Source organism: Stenella coeruleoalba, assembly GCF_951394435.1.
Source record: "Stenella coeruleoalba genome assembly, chromosome: 3".
Lineage (NCBI taxonomy): Eukaryota > Metazoa > Chordata > Mammalia > Artiodactyla > Delphinidae > Stenella > Stenella coeruleoalba.
This window is the reverse complement of record NC_137148.1, coordinates 113,029,247-113,047,397: the sequence shown is the minus strand read 5'-3', so window position 1 is coordinate 113,047,397 and position 18,151 is coordinate 113,029,247. Positions and strand designations below refer to the sequence as shown.

Below are 18,151 nucleotides of genomic sequence, written 5' to 3'. Positions count from 1 at the left end.
AAGCCAAGAGGCACTTCCCCAGTGGCACAGTGGTTAAGACTCCATGCTCCCAATGCAGGGGGCCCGGGTTGGATCCCTGGTCAGGGAACTGGATCCCACATGCATGCCACAACTAAGAGTTCACGTGCCAGAACCAAGAAGCCAATGAGCCACAACTAAGGAGCCTGCCTGCCATAACTAAAGAGTCCACGAGCCGCAACTAAGGAGAAGATGAGCCACAACTAAGACCTGGTGCAAACAAATAAATTTTTTAAAATTAATTAATTAATTTTTAAAAAACTTAAAAAAAAGGAAGCCAAGAGAAGAGCGTGACTGAGGAAGGAGGGGTGAATTTGCTAGCAGGCGTGTGTGTTCTCCAGAGCTGTAAGACAACTTGCTTTGGGGAGTACCAAATGAACCAGAGATCACAGATTCTTCTGCCTGGAGAATCTCCAACATCAGTTCATACCATAGGAATATATCTTTCTTGCCTGTATCATGAGCAGCCACTCTGGGGTAGAGGAAAGAGCTTATAATACAGCTTGTGACTTGGAGAGTGTGTCTATACAGACACTCACCAGAGGACTGTGACAACATTAGTGGTTCACACAAAGCCATGGAGCTTGGAGGGCAGGAAGCCTCTTCACCATGCATGTCATTTCTCCATCTAGGAAGAGAATTATGTCATGAAGACTCTCTCAACCCAACTCTTACAGAGAACCTGGCAGTGTTTTCTTAAACAGATGCCCCAGTTGAAAGCTCAATTGATGGAGTGAGATGCAAAGGCCTAGCACAGTAGGAAAATACACTTAAAGAGAGGGAGAGAAGGAAAGAGATTGGGACTGATTATCAAGAAGCCCAGTCCTGACTGTGTCCCTTCTGCCTCTCTGAATTTCAGCTTTCACATGTGTAACATGTGAGGATCAAGCTGCTCGTTCACGTCACCCACCAAGGATTACAGACTCTTCGAGGGCAGTGCTAAGTCTTAGCTCCAGAATCACACATCTAGGTTTGACCAAGAATAAAACTGCAAAATCAAATGGGCTGTGTTCCTCACCTAAATCATTCTTTTGATGGTTTCCTCATTATCTAGGTAAGATTTCCAAGTAGACTACTGCAGCCGACCTGCCAAAATTTCTCCCCGCAAGTCAGACCACGTTGCTCCTCCACTTATCACCTCTAGGAGCTAACTAGCTTAGGGTGACACATGGCCTGAAGGAGGGCCTTTCAGGATCTACTGGGCCTTCACTAAGCCTCCTGCTGCCGACCTCCAGCCCCAACCCGAACCCCCACCAACCCGAAACCATACGAAGCCTCTTGCAGTCCCCTACAACAGCCTGTTCTCCCTCACATCCACAGCCACTATGTGGAACACCTTTCAGCCTCTGCTACCTCCTGGTTCCTCACGCCAGGTGTCTCCTCCTTCATTCAGTCAACAGATATATGTTATGCCAGGCACTCTGCTGGGTCTCATGATTGTAATACTGACTGCTCTTATCACTGTGTATCCACAAACAGTCCCCTGGACGTTTTTATTACAGCATCTGTCACCCTATAGCACTACCGTTTGTGGACACATCTGTCTCTAGCACTAGACCGAGCTTGCTGGGGAAGGGATAGCATCTTCTTGGTTGTGGTATCCCCAGAATGGTGCCTGGCACAAAGTCAGAGCTCAACACTGTCCGTTAAGTGGTAAATGAGTTCCTGACCAGTGAGAGTAAGTCTGTGCCTAGTAGACGCCATGGTGAGCGACAGCGCAGTGGAAAGAAGGTCCTGAACCGCCTGTGTGACTTTGGATAATTTACTTGCCATCTTCAAACACGAGCCTGTTCATCTGTGAAGTGGAGATAATGACAGTCGGTACCGATCAAGCTGGAAGGAAGCTTTAGTGTTGGAGAAGTGTTTAGCACAGGGCCTAGCACCTAGCAGGTCCTCAACGACGGTCAGCTACTAAAATTAGAGATGGGGATGAGCTTTCTTAGAAAATGTTTGCATCTATTAATATCCTCTCCTTGCCTGGAAAACAAATGAACCCTGAATGTGTGTGAGGCCCAGATTTGTTGCAAAGGACCTGCCACTGAGATGGTGTTTGGATGTTAGGGCCTGAGGATTGAGGGCTTCTAGGGAGATTCTCCCACCTGTGAGTTAACAGAACACCTATATCCTGACCCAGTGATCAGAAGTTGACCCAAAACAACAGACAAGCCTCCCAAGATGTGGTTAGGGGGCGTTGGGACAGTGTAGAGAAGCCCTATGTAGAGGAAGGGGCTATGACCATTTAAGGAATGCACACAGTTAAGTCCAACAGGACTTTGAAGGGGGATCCCTTCTGAATAGCATCTGAGGCAGGAATGGGAGTGAACCACCTTTGGAACTGTCAAGCCCCAACTCAGCAGCCTGCATGCCGTTACTTAGAACCTGCCTAAATAAAGCTACTCATTTCCCTCAAGGCCTCCCAGCATTTCCCAACCTGTTCCTCTGCTAGTCATCCTCATTAATTATCAGTGACCATGCTCTCTGCGCTCCAAGCATCCCTCAGTGAAGCGGAGTTTGCCTGAAGGAGGCTCCACTGCCCAACATCCTTACTCTCTAAGCCCCTGGGCTCTATATACTCGTCTGATTGACATGCTAGAGGCAAAAGTCCAGGGGGCTCAGGTTGGATATAAAATGCTGAACTACCCTCAGCACCCTGGAAGCAGGGGACCTAATTTCACTCACTGAAGTACTTAATTTCACACATTTCTTTTTTAATTAAGCATTCCTGCTGCTCAAACCCTTGGGCCCATGCTACTTTTACTCATGGACTTGGAATAATTTAAATTAGTCTGGGTAAGTTAATATGTAAATCTAGGAAGACTGATGTGGGCATTGGACCAGCGAGGAAGTGATTTGCAATGCCCAATGAGGAGCCTCTGTATTGGTCAGAAAAGTCAGTTTACTGTAAATAATTTGCATTTCAGATTCATAGAGCTTTTAGTGCTGGAAATTAGCCCAAAGCCTCAAGAAAATCAAGGGACTTATCCAAGGTCACATACCCAGTAAGAGTGACCAAGGTAGAACTGAACCCAGGGCTTCCTGAATTAAAATAATTGATAACCTGTAATTCTCCTAGTGCTCAGCAAAAAGCAGTTCCGCTAAGACATCAGGAATTTTAATGGGGGGGCAGGGGCATAGAGGAAAGTAACAACATTTTTTCCAGCCTGTAATGGTTTTTCCAATAACATATTTTAAATATCTATTTGAACAGGCACAGATGAAAGTACATTTCATTGTTAAGGAAATTTTACTTCACTGAATTACCACAAAAATTTTCAAAGTGTAAGCTTGGGAAGTATGGCTTTGTTAAAGAAAAAAAGGGGGGAGCAAGGTGTGTGTGGTGGGGGTAGTCTTGTAAACAGACCTGCGATGTCTGGGAACACTTCCTGCTGTCCCCCTCCAATGTGATACAGACATGCAGCTCTTAGAATCTGTTTCGTCAGACAAAGCCACAACTTCTCTAAACAGCTGTGGAAGAGGCAGGAGGAACCTGGGAAGGCAGGCCATGATGTCTGATGCACGAGGGCCACGGGAGTGCCGAGGGGCTGGCAGTGTTAACCTTTAGGGGATATGTGGTCAAAGAGCTGGAATTGTTTCACTAACCAATCAGTTACTGATTCTTTTACCATATTAACCTTCTAAGTATGCAGGTGAAGTGTAGCACGGCGTAACACAGAATGGGCTAGTTCTGAATCAAATCTTTCCTATGTCTGAGTAGCTGTGAACTCTCTGATGTTGATTAGAAAACATTCAAGAGTCTTTTTTCTTCATTATCTGCTTTCAACTCAATTCTATTTCCTGGAGAAGCAAAGAGCATAGTGATCAAGAGCATGGGACTCTAGGAGGAGACCTTCTGGACTCAAATTTCAGATCTCCTGCCTCCTAACTGGGCACATTACAATTCACTATGTCTAAGGAAATATTAGCTGTAAAACTGGGATAATAAGAGAATGTACTTCATAGGGTTACTGCAAAGATTTGAGGGAGTTAATATGTACACATACATGTACATAATGTGTATATATTATAACAGATATAATATGTACACATAATAGGTGCTCAAAATGTTACCAACTAATTTTTAATAATCTAAACTAATTTAATAATCAATGAAGATAAAGGGAGAGAATAGCAATATTCAATAGAAATATAAGGCAAGCCACACCATAAGCCACATATTTAATTTAAAATTTTCTAATAGCCATATTATAAAAAGAAAGATGTGAAATTAGTAATAAGAGATTTTATTTGACTCAGTATATCTAAAATATCATTTCAGATTTTAAAATGCTGAGATATTTTACATTTTTTGTAAAAAGTCTTTGAAATCTGGTGTGTATTCTACTTATACGGCATCCCTCAATTTAACTGGCCACATTTCAATTGCTCAGTATCCACATGTGACTGGTGGCTACGATACTGGATAGTACAGGTATATAAGGATACACACCCAGTTGTTAGTCTCAGCTACCTCAGGAGGCTGGCTTAGAGGTGGGATGGGGGAAACAGCAACATCTCGTTGACTTCTACATCAACATGTAACAGTGAAGACATATGTCTTTAAAATCCAATAAGTTATAAAAGAGTAAGGAAAAGAAAAACTATTAACCCAAAACTAATGTTCACTGAAAAATTCGTAGAAATATAAAGGAAAGCATTCTAATCAGGGAGTTAGGAGAACTGGGTTCTAGGACATATGTGGGACCTTCAGAAAACCCTTTCCCATTCCTGGACCTCAGTTTCGTTATACCTAGTTTAGAACTGGATGATTCCTTATAACCTCCCAGTTCTTAAAATATATAAATGTCAGCCATTACATTTCTCCTATATTTCCTCTAAGAATCTATCAATGGATGAGAACTCTCTCCTCTCACCTGGAGATGGTTTAGCTGCAAGCAGAGAGACAGGTGACACGAATTCTTGCCGTCTGTGGGTTTCCTGACTATAAATCTGCCTTTGAAGGCATGTTTTCGTTTGCTGCTGGCTCTCAACGTTCCCAGCTCCAAAGAACCTACATTTACATCTGTACCCTGGTTCCCTTCGTGCCCCCTATGGTCACACACGCCCGGAAATGCAAAATGAGCCTCACCTTCTCACTCTCCCGCAGGAATGATTTGGTCCGAATGCAAGGAAATCTGGGAGGAGGGGCCGCGGGAGTACGTGCTGCACCTGTGGAACCTGCTGGATTTCGGAATGCTGTCCATCTTCGTGGCCTCCTTCACCGCAAGGTTCATGGCCTTCCTGAAGGCCAGCGAGGCCCAGGTGTACGTGGACCAGCACGTGCAGGACGACACGCTCCACAACGTCTCACTTCCACCAGAAGTGGCCTACTTCACCTACGGTGAGTCCAGTCGGCGGCTGTTCGGCTACGCCTTCCGCTCCGCGCGCTTCCGGGGCGTGGCCAGGGGCCGTCAGCGTGGCTTGTCCCGCAGCTGGCGGTTTGTAACATGGGTGTGGCCAACTTTGGTGGTTTCTACTGTCAAAGCAGACACCACCCCGCCACCCTCCAAGAAAGCCCTAGTCCCTGCAATACAACCAGCTGAATAGAACGTGTAATTAGTGACTACGAGAAATGAATCGTTTTGTGTTGGAAAGGATGGATTTGTTTTGAGAAGGTTCTTGGAGCGTTTCGGGGGCGATCCTTTTATTTCTTTTCTTTTTTAAAGAAATCTCATTTCTGATGTGGATCCAGGAGCTTTTCCTTACATATTGGATCCCTGTATTTTCTGAAAAAATAAGTCTTGCTTTCCCAGTTCAAAAGTTATTTTCTCATGGCAAGATAGGTTCTTAGAAGATGCCTTAATTCTTTCAAACCACAAGGCCATACAGTGTGAGATGCTAGATTGAATTTTTAGTAATAAGAGTTAAAGCATCCATTTATCAAGGATCCTCTAGGTGTCAGGAACTGTATAGACATTTTACACCATAAACTCCAATCATTGCAACAGCCCCACAGAAAGGATTTTGTTGTTGTTGTTCCTATTTTATAGAGGAAGAAACAGGTTTTCGTGGCATGGCTTACAATGTTCCCAGAAATACATTACTGCCTTGGATAGCAAGGGATCCTGGTCCAACATGAAATGAAAACGATGCAGAATGGCATAGTGTTTATGTTCGCAGGCTTTGGAGTTAGAGAGACCTGGATTCAAATCCTATTTCTGTAGCTTACTGTAAGGACTTGTTTACTAAATTTTTCTGACCCTCTATTTTCCCATATGTAAAACTGGGATAATACATGTCAGAAAGTTTGTTTCGAGGGTTAAATAAGATAGTGCACATGAAGAATTTTGCACTGTGTTCTGAAATATTAAATGCTCACTAATAGTAACAAGTTATTATCACTACTACCTCTGGGGTCATTTTCTGGCTCAATCACTGTAGCTTCTGTACTAAAAGAAAGATGAGTGGGGAGAAGAAACAATAGATATTTGTTGTTACTGGTAAATTTGCTGGACATTTAATAGGCACTCACTAGTCGCAGGAAAGGTTTGAGTGTCAAATGTCCCTGTTAGATGGAAGATACGTGGTGTGTGTGACCACAGAATCTTCATGATCAGGTACAGCAATGATCTCCAGAAGCTTGGCCACTTAACACAAAACTTGAGTTGCTGCCCATATTCAATGTAGATTGTGTTACACAGATTATGTTACATGTAAATGTGGTAGGGAACCCCACACACACACTAAGAAATGGAGAGCCTTGTAGTATTACAAATCATCCACTCTTCATTTGTTGGTTTAGCAAATCCAGACATTTTAGAAGCATGGGTTTGCATATTTTCCCCTCTATGCTGCTCAGGGTTCGTTAAGGAAAGATGAGAGAATCTTGATACTGCATTGAATACTTTTCTTAGGGCTGTGATTCAAACCACAGTATTGCTTCTATTCCTTTTCTGGAATAGAATAGGAATTTTCCTATTCCTATTGCTTCTAAAAGGACTTCTATTCCTTTTCTGGATTGTATTAAAGTCTCACCCATTAAAGTCTCACCCAACCCAAAGCTTTGCAGTTTATTGCCCTTGCACTGTGGTTCACCCGGTACCCTTGAAACGTTTTGCATCTCAAAGGGTTGGCTTGTGCCCCAGTTATGGAGGCAGAGCGCCCTCTAGTGGTCAGCCAGGCAATGGTTCCCTTCCAACCTCTACAGCACCAAGTAGGCAGGTGTTTTCCAGGTTATAATAGGGCAATTTTTCTCCTAGAAACAGCTCCAAGGGGAAGAAAATCCCTTTGTCTGAATCATCAAAGTGCTGTTTGCTTTTACACCCATCAAAATTCTTACAAGCCAATCAAAGTAGAGTACTTTTCACTAAAAGTCCTGACCGAGTCACCAGGGTTTGACAACAGCTAAATCTATCTTAATATATTGATTATAGGAATGGCTTTTATTATTACGACTGAGGTTTAAGATGATAAATTATAGGGGAGAGAAAAAAGGAATTCCTTTTGGCGTCTGTTTGAAGAATCTGAGTCCTATTTCATGTTATCCAAATGTGTTATTTATCCATGGAGGGCAACAGATATATTGGAAAAATACATTTGTTCCCCTTACTTGTCTTTCTGAGTTTTATGACCTTGATGAGAACATAAAGTCTATAACTTTATATATTTCTGCATATAATTTAGAATGCACTACATGAGAGTCTGTGTCAAATGGAGGCCTGGCTCCCCTTACTAAAGATCTCTCACTGCTCTTCATGATTATAATTGTTTAACAGAGTCTAGCTTTGAAAATAAAGAAGAAAATTATTCTCTTCCATCTCCCTTGGGGTGCCAAGAATCACTATGTAATATCCTTGCTATCTGCATTTACCTGGCTCTGAAAAGGACCACATACCCCAAATCCAGTCTTTAGAATGGCAGCAATAATACCTCCTCTACAGGGCTGTCGTGAAAACTGCAGCTAATATAAGTGTAGGGGCTAATTTAGGTTTCTCTATGTTTCTCAGTTTAAGTTTCACTTAGTATTTCTCAACAGGGGCACAATTGACTTGTTCAGCTGGGCAGTTCTTATGGAACAGGTCTGTCTGGAGCATTGCAGGATATTAGCATCCCAATAAGACTCCTACCCAGTCATTGTGACAACCACAGATGCCCACACACACACTCTGCCCCAGGAGGAAGGTTCTACCCGCACTTGAAAATCACTGTATGTCTTGACACATAGAAGGCAGCTTATTCAAGAAAGCTGCTGCTCCTTGCACCATTAGAACTACAATAGAAACACTTTACAGGTTTGTTCTGCTGAAGGAATATACCCAGGGCAGCTCAGACCCTCACCAGTGACCACAAGCAGAATCTCCCCAGCACGAGACAGGTCCCAGGACTCTTGCCACCTGGAACAGGGATGTCATAGCAAACCTGGACGACTGGTCACCAGTTCTGGGGCCTTAGCTCAGTCAGGGAGCAACTCGCAGACACACACTGCCTGAGGAACCAAACCCAAGAGCATTTTCTCAGGCAAGAACCTTCAGATTCCTGGCCCCCGTGTGAGCTCATTTGTTCTGATTTATGGCTAAACTTGTGGTTAGGATTTCATTCAGCCATTTAACAAACATTTATCAGCACCTGCTGTGTGCCAGACCCTTGTCCCCAGGAACCCCTGAGTGGCCTGCAATTTGTTTTCCAGCTAAGCACTTTACATAAATGATTTCATTTCATCCTCACCACATTGATATTATCCCCAATTTGCAGATGGGGAAAATGAGGCTTAAAAAGTTAATTGGACAGCCTCTTCAATAAGTGGTGCTGGGAAAACTGGACAGCTACATGTAAAAGGATGAAATTAGAACATTCTCTAACACCACACACAAAAATAAACTCAAAATGGATTAAAGACCGAAATGTAAGGCCAGACACTATAAAACTCTTAGAGGAAAACATAGGCAGAACACTCTATGACATAAATCGCTGTAATCTTTTTTGATACACCTCCTAGAGTAATGAAAATAAAAACAAAAATAAATAAATTGGAACTAATTAAACTTAAAAGCTTCTGCACAGCAAAGGAAACCATCAACAAAACAAAAAGACAACCCACAGAATGGGAGAAGATATTTGCAAATGATGCAACCAACAAGGGATTAATCTCCAAAATATATAATACAAACAGCTCATGCAGCTCAATATCAAAAAAACAAACAACCCAATCAAAAAATGGGCAGAAGATCTAAATAGACAGTTCTCCAAAAAAGACACACAGATGGCCAAAAAGCACATGAAAAGATGCTCAACATCACTAATTATAAGAGAAATGCAAATCAAAACTACAATGAGGTATCACCTCACATAGGTCGGAATGGTCATCATCAAAAAGTCTACAAATAATAAATGCTAGAGAGAGTGTGGAGAAAAAGGAACCCTCCTGTTGGTGGGAATGTAAACTGATACAGCCACTATGGAGAGCAGTATGGAGTTTCCTTAAAAAACTTAAAATAGAACTACTATATGATCCAGCAATCCCAATCCAAAATATATCCAGAGAAAACCCTAATTTGAAATGATACATGCACCCAAATGTTCATTGCAGCACTATTTACAATAGCCAAGACATGGAAGCCACCTAAAAGTCCATGAACAGAGGAATGGATAAAGAAGTGTGGTGTATATAGATAGATAGATAGATAGATAGATAGATAGATAGATAGATAGATATAGACACAATGGAATATTACTCAGCAATAAAAAAGAATGAAATAATGCCACTTACAGCAACATGGATGGACCTAGAGATTATCATACTAAGTGAAGTAAGTCAGACAGAGAAAGACAAATATCATATAACACTTATATGTGGAATCTAATTTTTAAAAAAGATACAAATGAACTTATGTATGAAACAGAAGCAGACTTATAGATATCAAAAACAAACTTATGGTTTCCAAAGGGGAAATGTGGAGGGGAGGTATAAATCAGGAGCTTGGGATGAACATACACATACTACTATTTATAAGATAGATGACTGATGGGGACCTACAGTATAGCACAGGGAACTCTACCCTGTGATAACCTATATGAGAAAAGAACCTAAAACAGAATGAATATCTGTATATGTATAACTACATGAATCACTTGGCTATAAACCTGAAACTAACACAACACTGTAAATCAACTATAGTCCAATAAAATTAAAATATTAAAAATTTTCTAAATGACAATAAAAGATTTTAAAAGCAAAACAAAAAGGTTTATTGACTTGCCGAGAGTCATATTTTACATACAGCCACTGCGTAGAAAGGCCACTTTCGACCTCAGGTCTGTCTGACTCTAAGTCTGTGTGCCTCCCCACCACCTCCTTGTGAATGGGACAGCCCCTGCTTGCGGAGCTCAAACACTGGGAAGGAAGATAGGATAGCAAGCAGCATGGAGAGTACATGACAGGAGGGCACACGGGATACTGTGGGAGCAGCAACGGGTACAGGGAGGCTGCCCCAGCCTGTGGGGGGCACAGAAGGCTTCCTGAAAGAGATGACACCTGAGCAGAGTCTTGAAGGGTGACTGGGATTGAAGTGAGGGGAGAGTGTTCCAGGCAGATGGGCCAGCATGTTCCAAGAGGGAGGGTGGCACCTTCAATGTATTAGGATTAATTTAAAGACAAGGGCAGGAATGGCAAGGGATGAGGTTAGAGGCCTCTGAAGATGCCTAACTGGTTTCTCTTCCGGAGCAGATCCTGTTGCCCAGTGAGTAACCCGGATCGTTTTCTTTTAGCCAGGGACAAGTGGTGGCCTTCAGACCCTCAGATCATATCGGAAGGGCTGTATGCGATAGCTGTCGTGCTGAGCTTCTCTCGAATCGCGTACATCCTGCCAGCCAACGAGAGCTTTGGGCCCCTGCAGATCTCCCTGGGGAGAACTGTGAAAGATATCTTCAAGTTCATGGTCATTTTCATCATGGTATTTGTGGCCTTCATGATTGGGATGTTCAATCTGTACTCCTACTACCGAGGTGCAAAGTACAACCCAGCGTTTACAACGTGAGTACCCCTTTGCTCTCTCCTGGGGGGCTCTGCGGGCTTCCCAGGGATCCTTGGCAGCCTCTTGCAAGTGTCTCCTCACAGAGACTCGGGTTTCCTTGGCATTTCTAAAGCTTAAAGGCAACTTTATTCAAGGGTGGTTTCGAGTTCAGGTTCTGGAGTTGGAAAACCAGAAGAGCTGGGTTTAATCCTCACTTTGCCACTTACAATGCTGTGTGGCCATGAGCATGTTCCTTAACTTCTCTGAGTCTTAGTTTCCTCATCTTTAAAATGAGGCAACTAATAATACGTGCTTAATAGGGGCAGTGTGAGGATTCAATGAGCTGATTTAGCTGCCACACAGTAAATTAAATAAATGGAAGGAATTATTACTATTATGATTGTCTTAGCTATGTTACCTAGAAAACAAAGCCCTGGGCAGGTGTTGCATGCCAATATTTCACTGGAGAGAGGGAGTTGTAATCCAAATGAAATAAGATCAAAGGAAAAAAGGAAATGGCGTGTGTGGGGGGAGGGAAAGCACATAGAGGTTGCTGACCTGGCCACCGTCTACCAAGGCATACAACTTGGTCACCACAGACTTCTACGGTGAGACATATAGTACTACGTCTCAGAATAGCCCATCAGGATAGAATCAGATAATTTATCAGCCAGACCTTCTCCATCTGCTGTCTTTTGTCTTTCATTACTCAGATTCACTCCACAGAACGTTAGTGTACCTACACTTCTAGGTCCGCCCCCGGGGAAGCCATATCTGCACAGCATGGGAGGTAGGTCTGCCTGTGGGCACAGGTCAGCAGCTCTCCGTGCCTGGCTGGGCAAACCAGTGCTGTGCACGGGCACCCAGCAAGTCCTGCAGGACCACGTGCCTCAGAAGCAGCAGGGAAGGCCCAGGCGAGGGAGGCTAGAGGCACGCGGTGTGACCGAGTGACAAGGCACTGTCAGGCCGACTGACTCCGGGGTCCCGAAGGAGCTGCCGCCTCCCCCACGGGGTGGTGTCGGAGCTCACTGAGCCTATGTCCACAAAGACCCAGAGCTCCCCCCCTCTGGGGGATGCCAGGGGGTCTCCTGGAGGGCCATCGGGAGCCGTGAGCAGCGGTCCAGTAGAAGGATCTGGCAAATCTGAGTTTACTGGCACAGGCATTTCATAGCTAATGACCCTAAGCCAACAAGTCGCCTTGGCAACTCCTAAAATGGGAGGTGAAGCTGTGAATAGGATTTGATTGATCTGAGCCTCCGTGGCCTCACCGGCAAGATGGAAACAAGACTTCCCACCCTTGTGCATAAATACCTTCACACACAAACGAAGGGATTCTGGAATGTGCCTGAAGCTTCCAGTCCAGGTCCTGCCCCAGGCTCACCTGGTCCCAGAACTGCTCCCTGCCTTCATCAGGCTCCGGCCCAGAGTCTCGAGGGAAGGACAGTCAGGTCTCCAGCCACAAGCATGGCAGCTGGAACCCACAGGGCTAAGCACTTGCGGACACGGGTCCCCAAGAACCCCTGAGCGGCCTGGAATTTATTTTCCAGCCAGTGACAGTGGCGGAGCCGTACCGTGCAGGCTCCTTGAGCAGGTCTCACCTTGCAAGGGGCCTCCACTTGACCCTTCTTCCAGAGAAATCACCCTTCAAGGGACGGTCCATGACTCGAAAAACCCAGACCAGGTGCGATGGACCCTGTGCCCCTCAGCTCAGAATCGTGGACAGCGCTGCCCTGCCCGAGGAGAACTGCCCAGAAGGGTGGGCCTCTGATGCTGCTGAAGCACAAAAGCTGTTACTCGCGGAGGCAAAGAAGTAGTTTGTGTTCACAGAGAACAGGTGCCTGGCCAGCACTGAGAAACGCACCCGAGGGGTGCCTGGCTCTGTGTCTCAGCACACCACACATCCCTGGCTCAGACAGACTAGGTTTCAGTCTGAGCTCTCCTCTTACTGGCTGTGTGACCTTGGGCAAGTGTTTAAGCCCCCTGGGCATTCATGTCCCCAGCTCTGAAGTGAGAATACCAAGATGGCCAGCTTCACAGGATTGTCGTAAGGATGCAAAAGGAAGAAATCAGATTGAATATAGTGCTTGGCATATAATAAACCTTCAATGAATAATAGTGATCATAATGGAAATGATGAGTAATAAGGAGGAGGGGGCAGGATGAGCTGTAAGAAAGGACACCTGGGGACCGACTGGCTCTATAGGACCTTTCTGGACAGGGACCTAGCCTACCAACTGCCCACCAGATCAGGCCAAGTGCGTGAGTGGATCAGTTGGACTACTTTATAGCACTCCAACACTCAGTGATTAACTGTTGAAGGAATGAAATAAGCTTGACCCCAAAGCAAATTTGCTCTGGATCTGCTAGAGGCAAAGCTAACTGTACACACTCAGTGTGGGATGCATCGTTTATTGATGTCAAGATGTCAGTCAATACACAAAGACTCTCACCCTCCGTGGTAAGCCCTGATGTCCCTCCTGTGTTTCCAGTCTAGCACGATGTCTTGTACGTAGCATTGCTCACTAAATGCTTCGTAAACAAGAATGAGGGAATCAACAGGAGAAAGGAAGCCAGATTCGAGGCAGTAGGATAAGCAGTTGACTAGGAATCTGACCATGAGGACCTCTGTCCCCTTTCTCCTGCCCTGGGTGTTCTGTGCAATTCCCCTTTGCTCCCCCTACAAGGAGGCTGCACTGTCAGCCCACAGTCCCTCTGAAAGTTGGTAGCGCGACACATGAAAAATGAAAAAGGTCATGACTTAAGAGCAGGGCTGTCCAGGCCACAGATCTCAGCTGGACACAGCACAGCCAATCTATAAAGGGAGTCTCTGGGATCAGGAAAAGTCATGGGGAAAGGTAACAGCAGGAGGAAGGGCCAAAGCAATTGGCTTGTCCCATTGCTGGGAACTGAATGGAGCTTTCTAGATGTGAGAAACCCAACCAAAGAGGATTCAGGCTCTCCAGGATGGGCAAGGGAGAGAAAAAGGCGAAAGCAAGCACAGTAAAGAAAGGACAGGATATTTATCGCCTTGGCAACTCCTAAAATGGGATGTGAAGCTGTGAATAGGATTTGATTGAACAGGAAAACAGTCAACAGAGTGGTGAAGTGGAGAGGAAAGAATGGATTTTTGTAAATGTCATCTCTTACCTTTTGACTGCTCTCTGGAGCGTATCGCCCCCCACCCCCAGCCCCCAGAGATCTTCTCTGATAAGCAAAAAGCCACAGGAGGATAAAGGATGCTCGTGCTTGAGGGGGACGCAGAGCTATTCTGAGCGCCAGCAATGTTGATGATGAAGTCCAGTGACTCCCTTGGTGAATGCTTCATAACAGCCCACACCCGGGCCACCCTGCCCAGCTCCGGATCATCCCTTTGGCCCACCCCCAGGGCGCCCTCTGTCTGTGTGTGGAATTTAGAGCTCTAGGGCAAGATGGTCCTCTCAGCTGCTTCTATCGAGTCAGAAGACTCAACGCTGCAGAAAGGAAATTTGGGCTGGAGCACACTGTGGGTACTCTTCCCCTATCTTGGCCCCCCTCAACCCCACCCCAGCCATGTTCAAGGACAGCTTGGGTCCCTAAGGGAGTCCACTTTGAAAGTCAGCTGTTAGGAACCAACAGACAGCTAGCTGTCTCACAAGAGCCCTGTTCACCTAGGGGTGTGGGCCCAGGCCAGCTCACAAAAGCCAGTCCCACCCGAATCCCACTGAGTTATAGTCCTGTCCCAGATGGAAGGGGGAGAGACAACCTGGGACAAAAGGAAAGAGAAGAAGAAAGGTTTCTCCACCAGCAACAGACCCACAGCCCTCAGCCAGGCCCCGCCCTAACCTCCAGTGTGTTCCAGTTCCGGAATCACCATACTTCCCTCCCCACCCCCAAATTCCCATCCCGTCCATCTGGCAGACCTCAGTGAGGGGAGGTAGAGGAAAACAGACAGACTGAACTGATTCTGCCCAAGGTATGAATAAACACACAGTATGAACAGTCTTCACTGAGACCAGCGTTTCGCAGGCCACACCGGAATCATCTAGGGAGATGGCTAAACCTGAGTCTTCCCGGACCCCACCCCTGAGAGAGCCTAGTTACCTCCTTTCCAGGTAGGCCTAGAAGTCAGCACAAACAATCCACTGGGGATTCCGATATAGGTGGTCTTAGGACCACACAGGGAGAAATGCTGACCTGATTCTACCTCATCATTACTCAGATGGGGAGACAGACCACGCTCAGCTCTGCGCACTGAAAAACAAAAAGAGCTTGTTAACCTAAGTGAGTGTGTTATTGATAGGATTTCAAGCTCTGTGCAGTCAGAATACGTAGCCAGATTCCAGCGGAGAGCATGGTCTGCAGTCAAATCCTAGGAGCAGTTAGGAGGCAACTTTCCAGCCTCCTCTCCCTTCAGAACCAAAGGTCTGGTTATGTTTCACAGCTGCTTCAGTGTCGGGGGCTGGCGTGAAGGGAGGAGCAGGAAAAGGGGCATGTGTGCGCACGGGTTATTGGGTGGTGAGCTGGGCCTGCCTGCGCGTGACAGATGGGCACCAGCTGGCAGCTCACTGTCTCTAAGTCACTTCTGTTAGAAACTGCAAAATGACCAGAGGTGAGGAGGAGAAGGTGTGCAGACCAGTTTTATGCTCCCAGAGTATAAAATCTAAGTGTCCTGAGACGGGGGTAAGGAAGTGGAGGTGAAATCGCCTGAAAATGCATTTTCTTTCAAAGAGTCTTAAAGTTCTCAATTCCAACTGTTAGAAATTTTGTTCTTATTGGGAACATACCTTTGATTTTTATCATGGAAGTCAGTAGACAAATAGGATTTGCTTTTTGCAGTTTTGTTTTGCAGCCACCTTTGCTGGAATGCTCATGTTCCATAGGCAAAGGCTTTCTGCTTAGAGATCATATGGAAACCTGGGGGTCCAGCACTCTAGTTTCAGTGTTGGAAAAACAGAGACAAAAATCCTTGGCTCACTAATGAAATACAGCTGGGTGAGAATGTGTAGGAAAAGGGTGGCCTTCCCTATACTCGGACTGGTGACCATAAGAGGACAGGTACACAAAGAAGAATGGGAGGGGCTGGGGGCAATGAAGGGACCCAGAGCAGGGAAGTGAAGGGCTCTCTAACATAACCCAGGATGGGCTACTGGTCTTCTCTTTGGGTGAACTTGGCCTCCCCCACTTAATTTTGACTGGAGATTAAATGTAGGCCCTGGGCTTCCCTGGTGGCTCAGTGGTTAAGAATCCGCCTGCCAATGCAGGGTACACGGGTTCAAGCCCTGGTCCGGGAAGATCCCACACGCCGTGGAGCAACTAAGCCTGTGCACCACAACTACTGGGCCTGCGCTCTAGAGCCTGCCAGCCACAACTACTGAGCCCGCATGCTACAACTACTGAAGCCCGTGCACCTAAAGCCCGTGCTCCGCAACAAGAGAAGTCACCGCAATGAGAAGCCTGTGCACTGCAACGCTCGTCGCAACTAGAGAAAGCCGGCATGCAGCAACGAAGACCCTACCCAGCCAAAAATAAATTAAAAAAAAAAAAAAATGTAGGCCCTGACCCTCAAAAGATGATCCCAGCTAATCTTTTGTAAAGGCTGTTGTGGAGTCAGCTTCATAGCATAGGCGGGTGGAGACATTGCTAATCAAAAAATACCTCTCTTAAGGTTATTCCGTTCCCCAGGGATCATTTTAATGGAAGGAACTTCAGCAGTGCTAGGCAAAATTAGAAGTTTCTATTTTCCATGACAGTCATGGAAAATTTCCATACCCTACAGAGAGACTCATATGCACACCAGGGGCAGAAGGCACTGACTCAGCTCCACCCACTGCAGGAAAGCCAGTTCCTCCTTCCAGTGAACCTGGAGATGGGCACTGGGGCTGAGGCAGAGGCTCCTTGAGACTCTGCCCACACATACACCACCCCAGGACCACCGCACCACCCTGCTGTTGAACAACTCATGACAGACACATGATCTGCCCTCTCATTTAATCCACACAACAACAGAATGACATAGATACTACCACCAAGAACCTGAAGCTCCGTGAGATATTGGACTTGCCCAAGACCACAGAGCCAAAAGAGGATTTGAACCCAGATCTGCATGGCTCCAAGCCTGTCGTCCACCTTTTTACCTGAAATTCCCCCACTCCCATACCAGGGCCTATGCTCTAAGGTAGAAGCTGAGTGCCTTTAAAAGTTGCGTCACTTTCCTGTGACACGAAATTCTAAAGAATAGCATACTAAATTCAGATTTTGATTATCATTGAGAACCTGATGATTCTGCATCTCAGCTCTCAATAATCAGCCTGTGATTGTCCCCTGGGTAAAGCAGGTTTCTTTTCCAAAGTGTGCTCATTCATTTGACAAACATGATGAAGCTGCTACTCCATGCCAAGTTCTGTTTTGGCCCTGGCGTCATAGAGATTAATAAGACAATCCTCCCATCCCTGAGGAATGCACAGACAAGTAGGGAATTCCAAAAAAAAAAGGGGGGGTGCATCAGTTATTTTACACCATGTGATCATCATCAAAGGGTCCTTGGGCAGCACGGTGAGGAGGAAGCACTGAACTCTGCCTGGCAGGGTCAGGGAAGGCTTCATGGAGGGGGTGACCCTAAACGGAGGGTCTTGGAGGAGGGCACTCCAGCCTGTTTAAGGTAAAGGAGCAGGGCATTTTTAAGTGAAGGAGAAAGCAGCTGCCTCATTGCCCAGATGTGGATTTGTTCAGATGTTTCAATGCCTCATAATACGTGAAAATTTTCTTAACGACAACAAAAGCCGCTTCCAGTGGCAGGGTCTGGGGAAGGGACAACAAGCACCATGTCTGGCCACAAAGGTGGCAAGAAGAAGCCCCTAAAGCAGCCCAAGAAACAGACTAAGAAGATGGATGAGATAAGATATTCATGCAGAAACAGAAAGAGGAGCAGAAGAAACTCTAGGAGCTAAAAGCAAAGGCTGAGGGGAAAGCCCCATGGCCAAGGTGCAAGTAAGAAATCTGCCCAAAAGTAAGCTCTTCCTGGGCTTCCCTGGTGGTGCAGTGGTTGAGAATCCGCCTGCCGATGCAGGGGACACGGGTTCATGCCCCGGTCCGGGAGGATCTCACATGCCGCGGAGCGGCTGGGCCCGTGAGCCATGGCCGCTGAGCCTGCGCGTCCGGAGCCTGTGCTCCGCAACGGGAGAGGCCACAACAGTGAGAGGTCCGCGTAC

The 18,151-nt window shown here is 45.9% G+C and overlaps 2 protein-coding genes across 8 annotated transcripts in view; one reads left to right on the top strand and one right to left on the bottom strand.

The window, feature by feature from the left end:
* LOC307183726 (uncharacterized protein) overlaps nucleotides 1-5,497 on the bottom strand; it is a 675,341-nt gene extending 669,844 nt beyond the window's left edge. For 6 of the 7 annotated variants that reach the window (XR_013827569.1, XR_013827570.1, XR_013827571.1 and 3 more), the window contains exons 1-2: nucleotides 5,105-5,497; nucleotides 3,651-3,813 (exon numbers count right to left, since the gene is read on the bottom strand). The gene's annotated coding sequence lies outside the window, so the exon portion shown is untranslated. The remainder of the gene's footprint in view (nucleotides 1-3,650; nucleotides 3,814-5,104) is intronic. The other variant, XR_013827573.1, reaches the window with a different exon arrangement.
* The window catches only part of TRPC7 (transient receptor potential cation channel subfamily C member 7), a gene marked incomplete at its 3' end in the record, with an annotated part of 123,192 nt that overhangs the window by 81,249 nt on the left and 23,792 nt on the right, over nucleotides 1-18,151 (top strand). Inside the window, exons 5-6 of the mRNA XM_079916652.1 lie at nucleotides 5,123-5,356; nucleotides 10,720-10,984. Coding sequence (XP_079772778.1) covers nucleotides 5,123-5,356; nucleotides 10,720-10,984 — 499 coding nt within the window. The remainder of the gene's footprint in view (nucleotides 1-5,122; nucleotides 5,357-10,719; nucleotides 10,985-18,151) is intronic.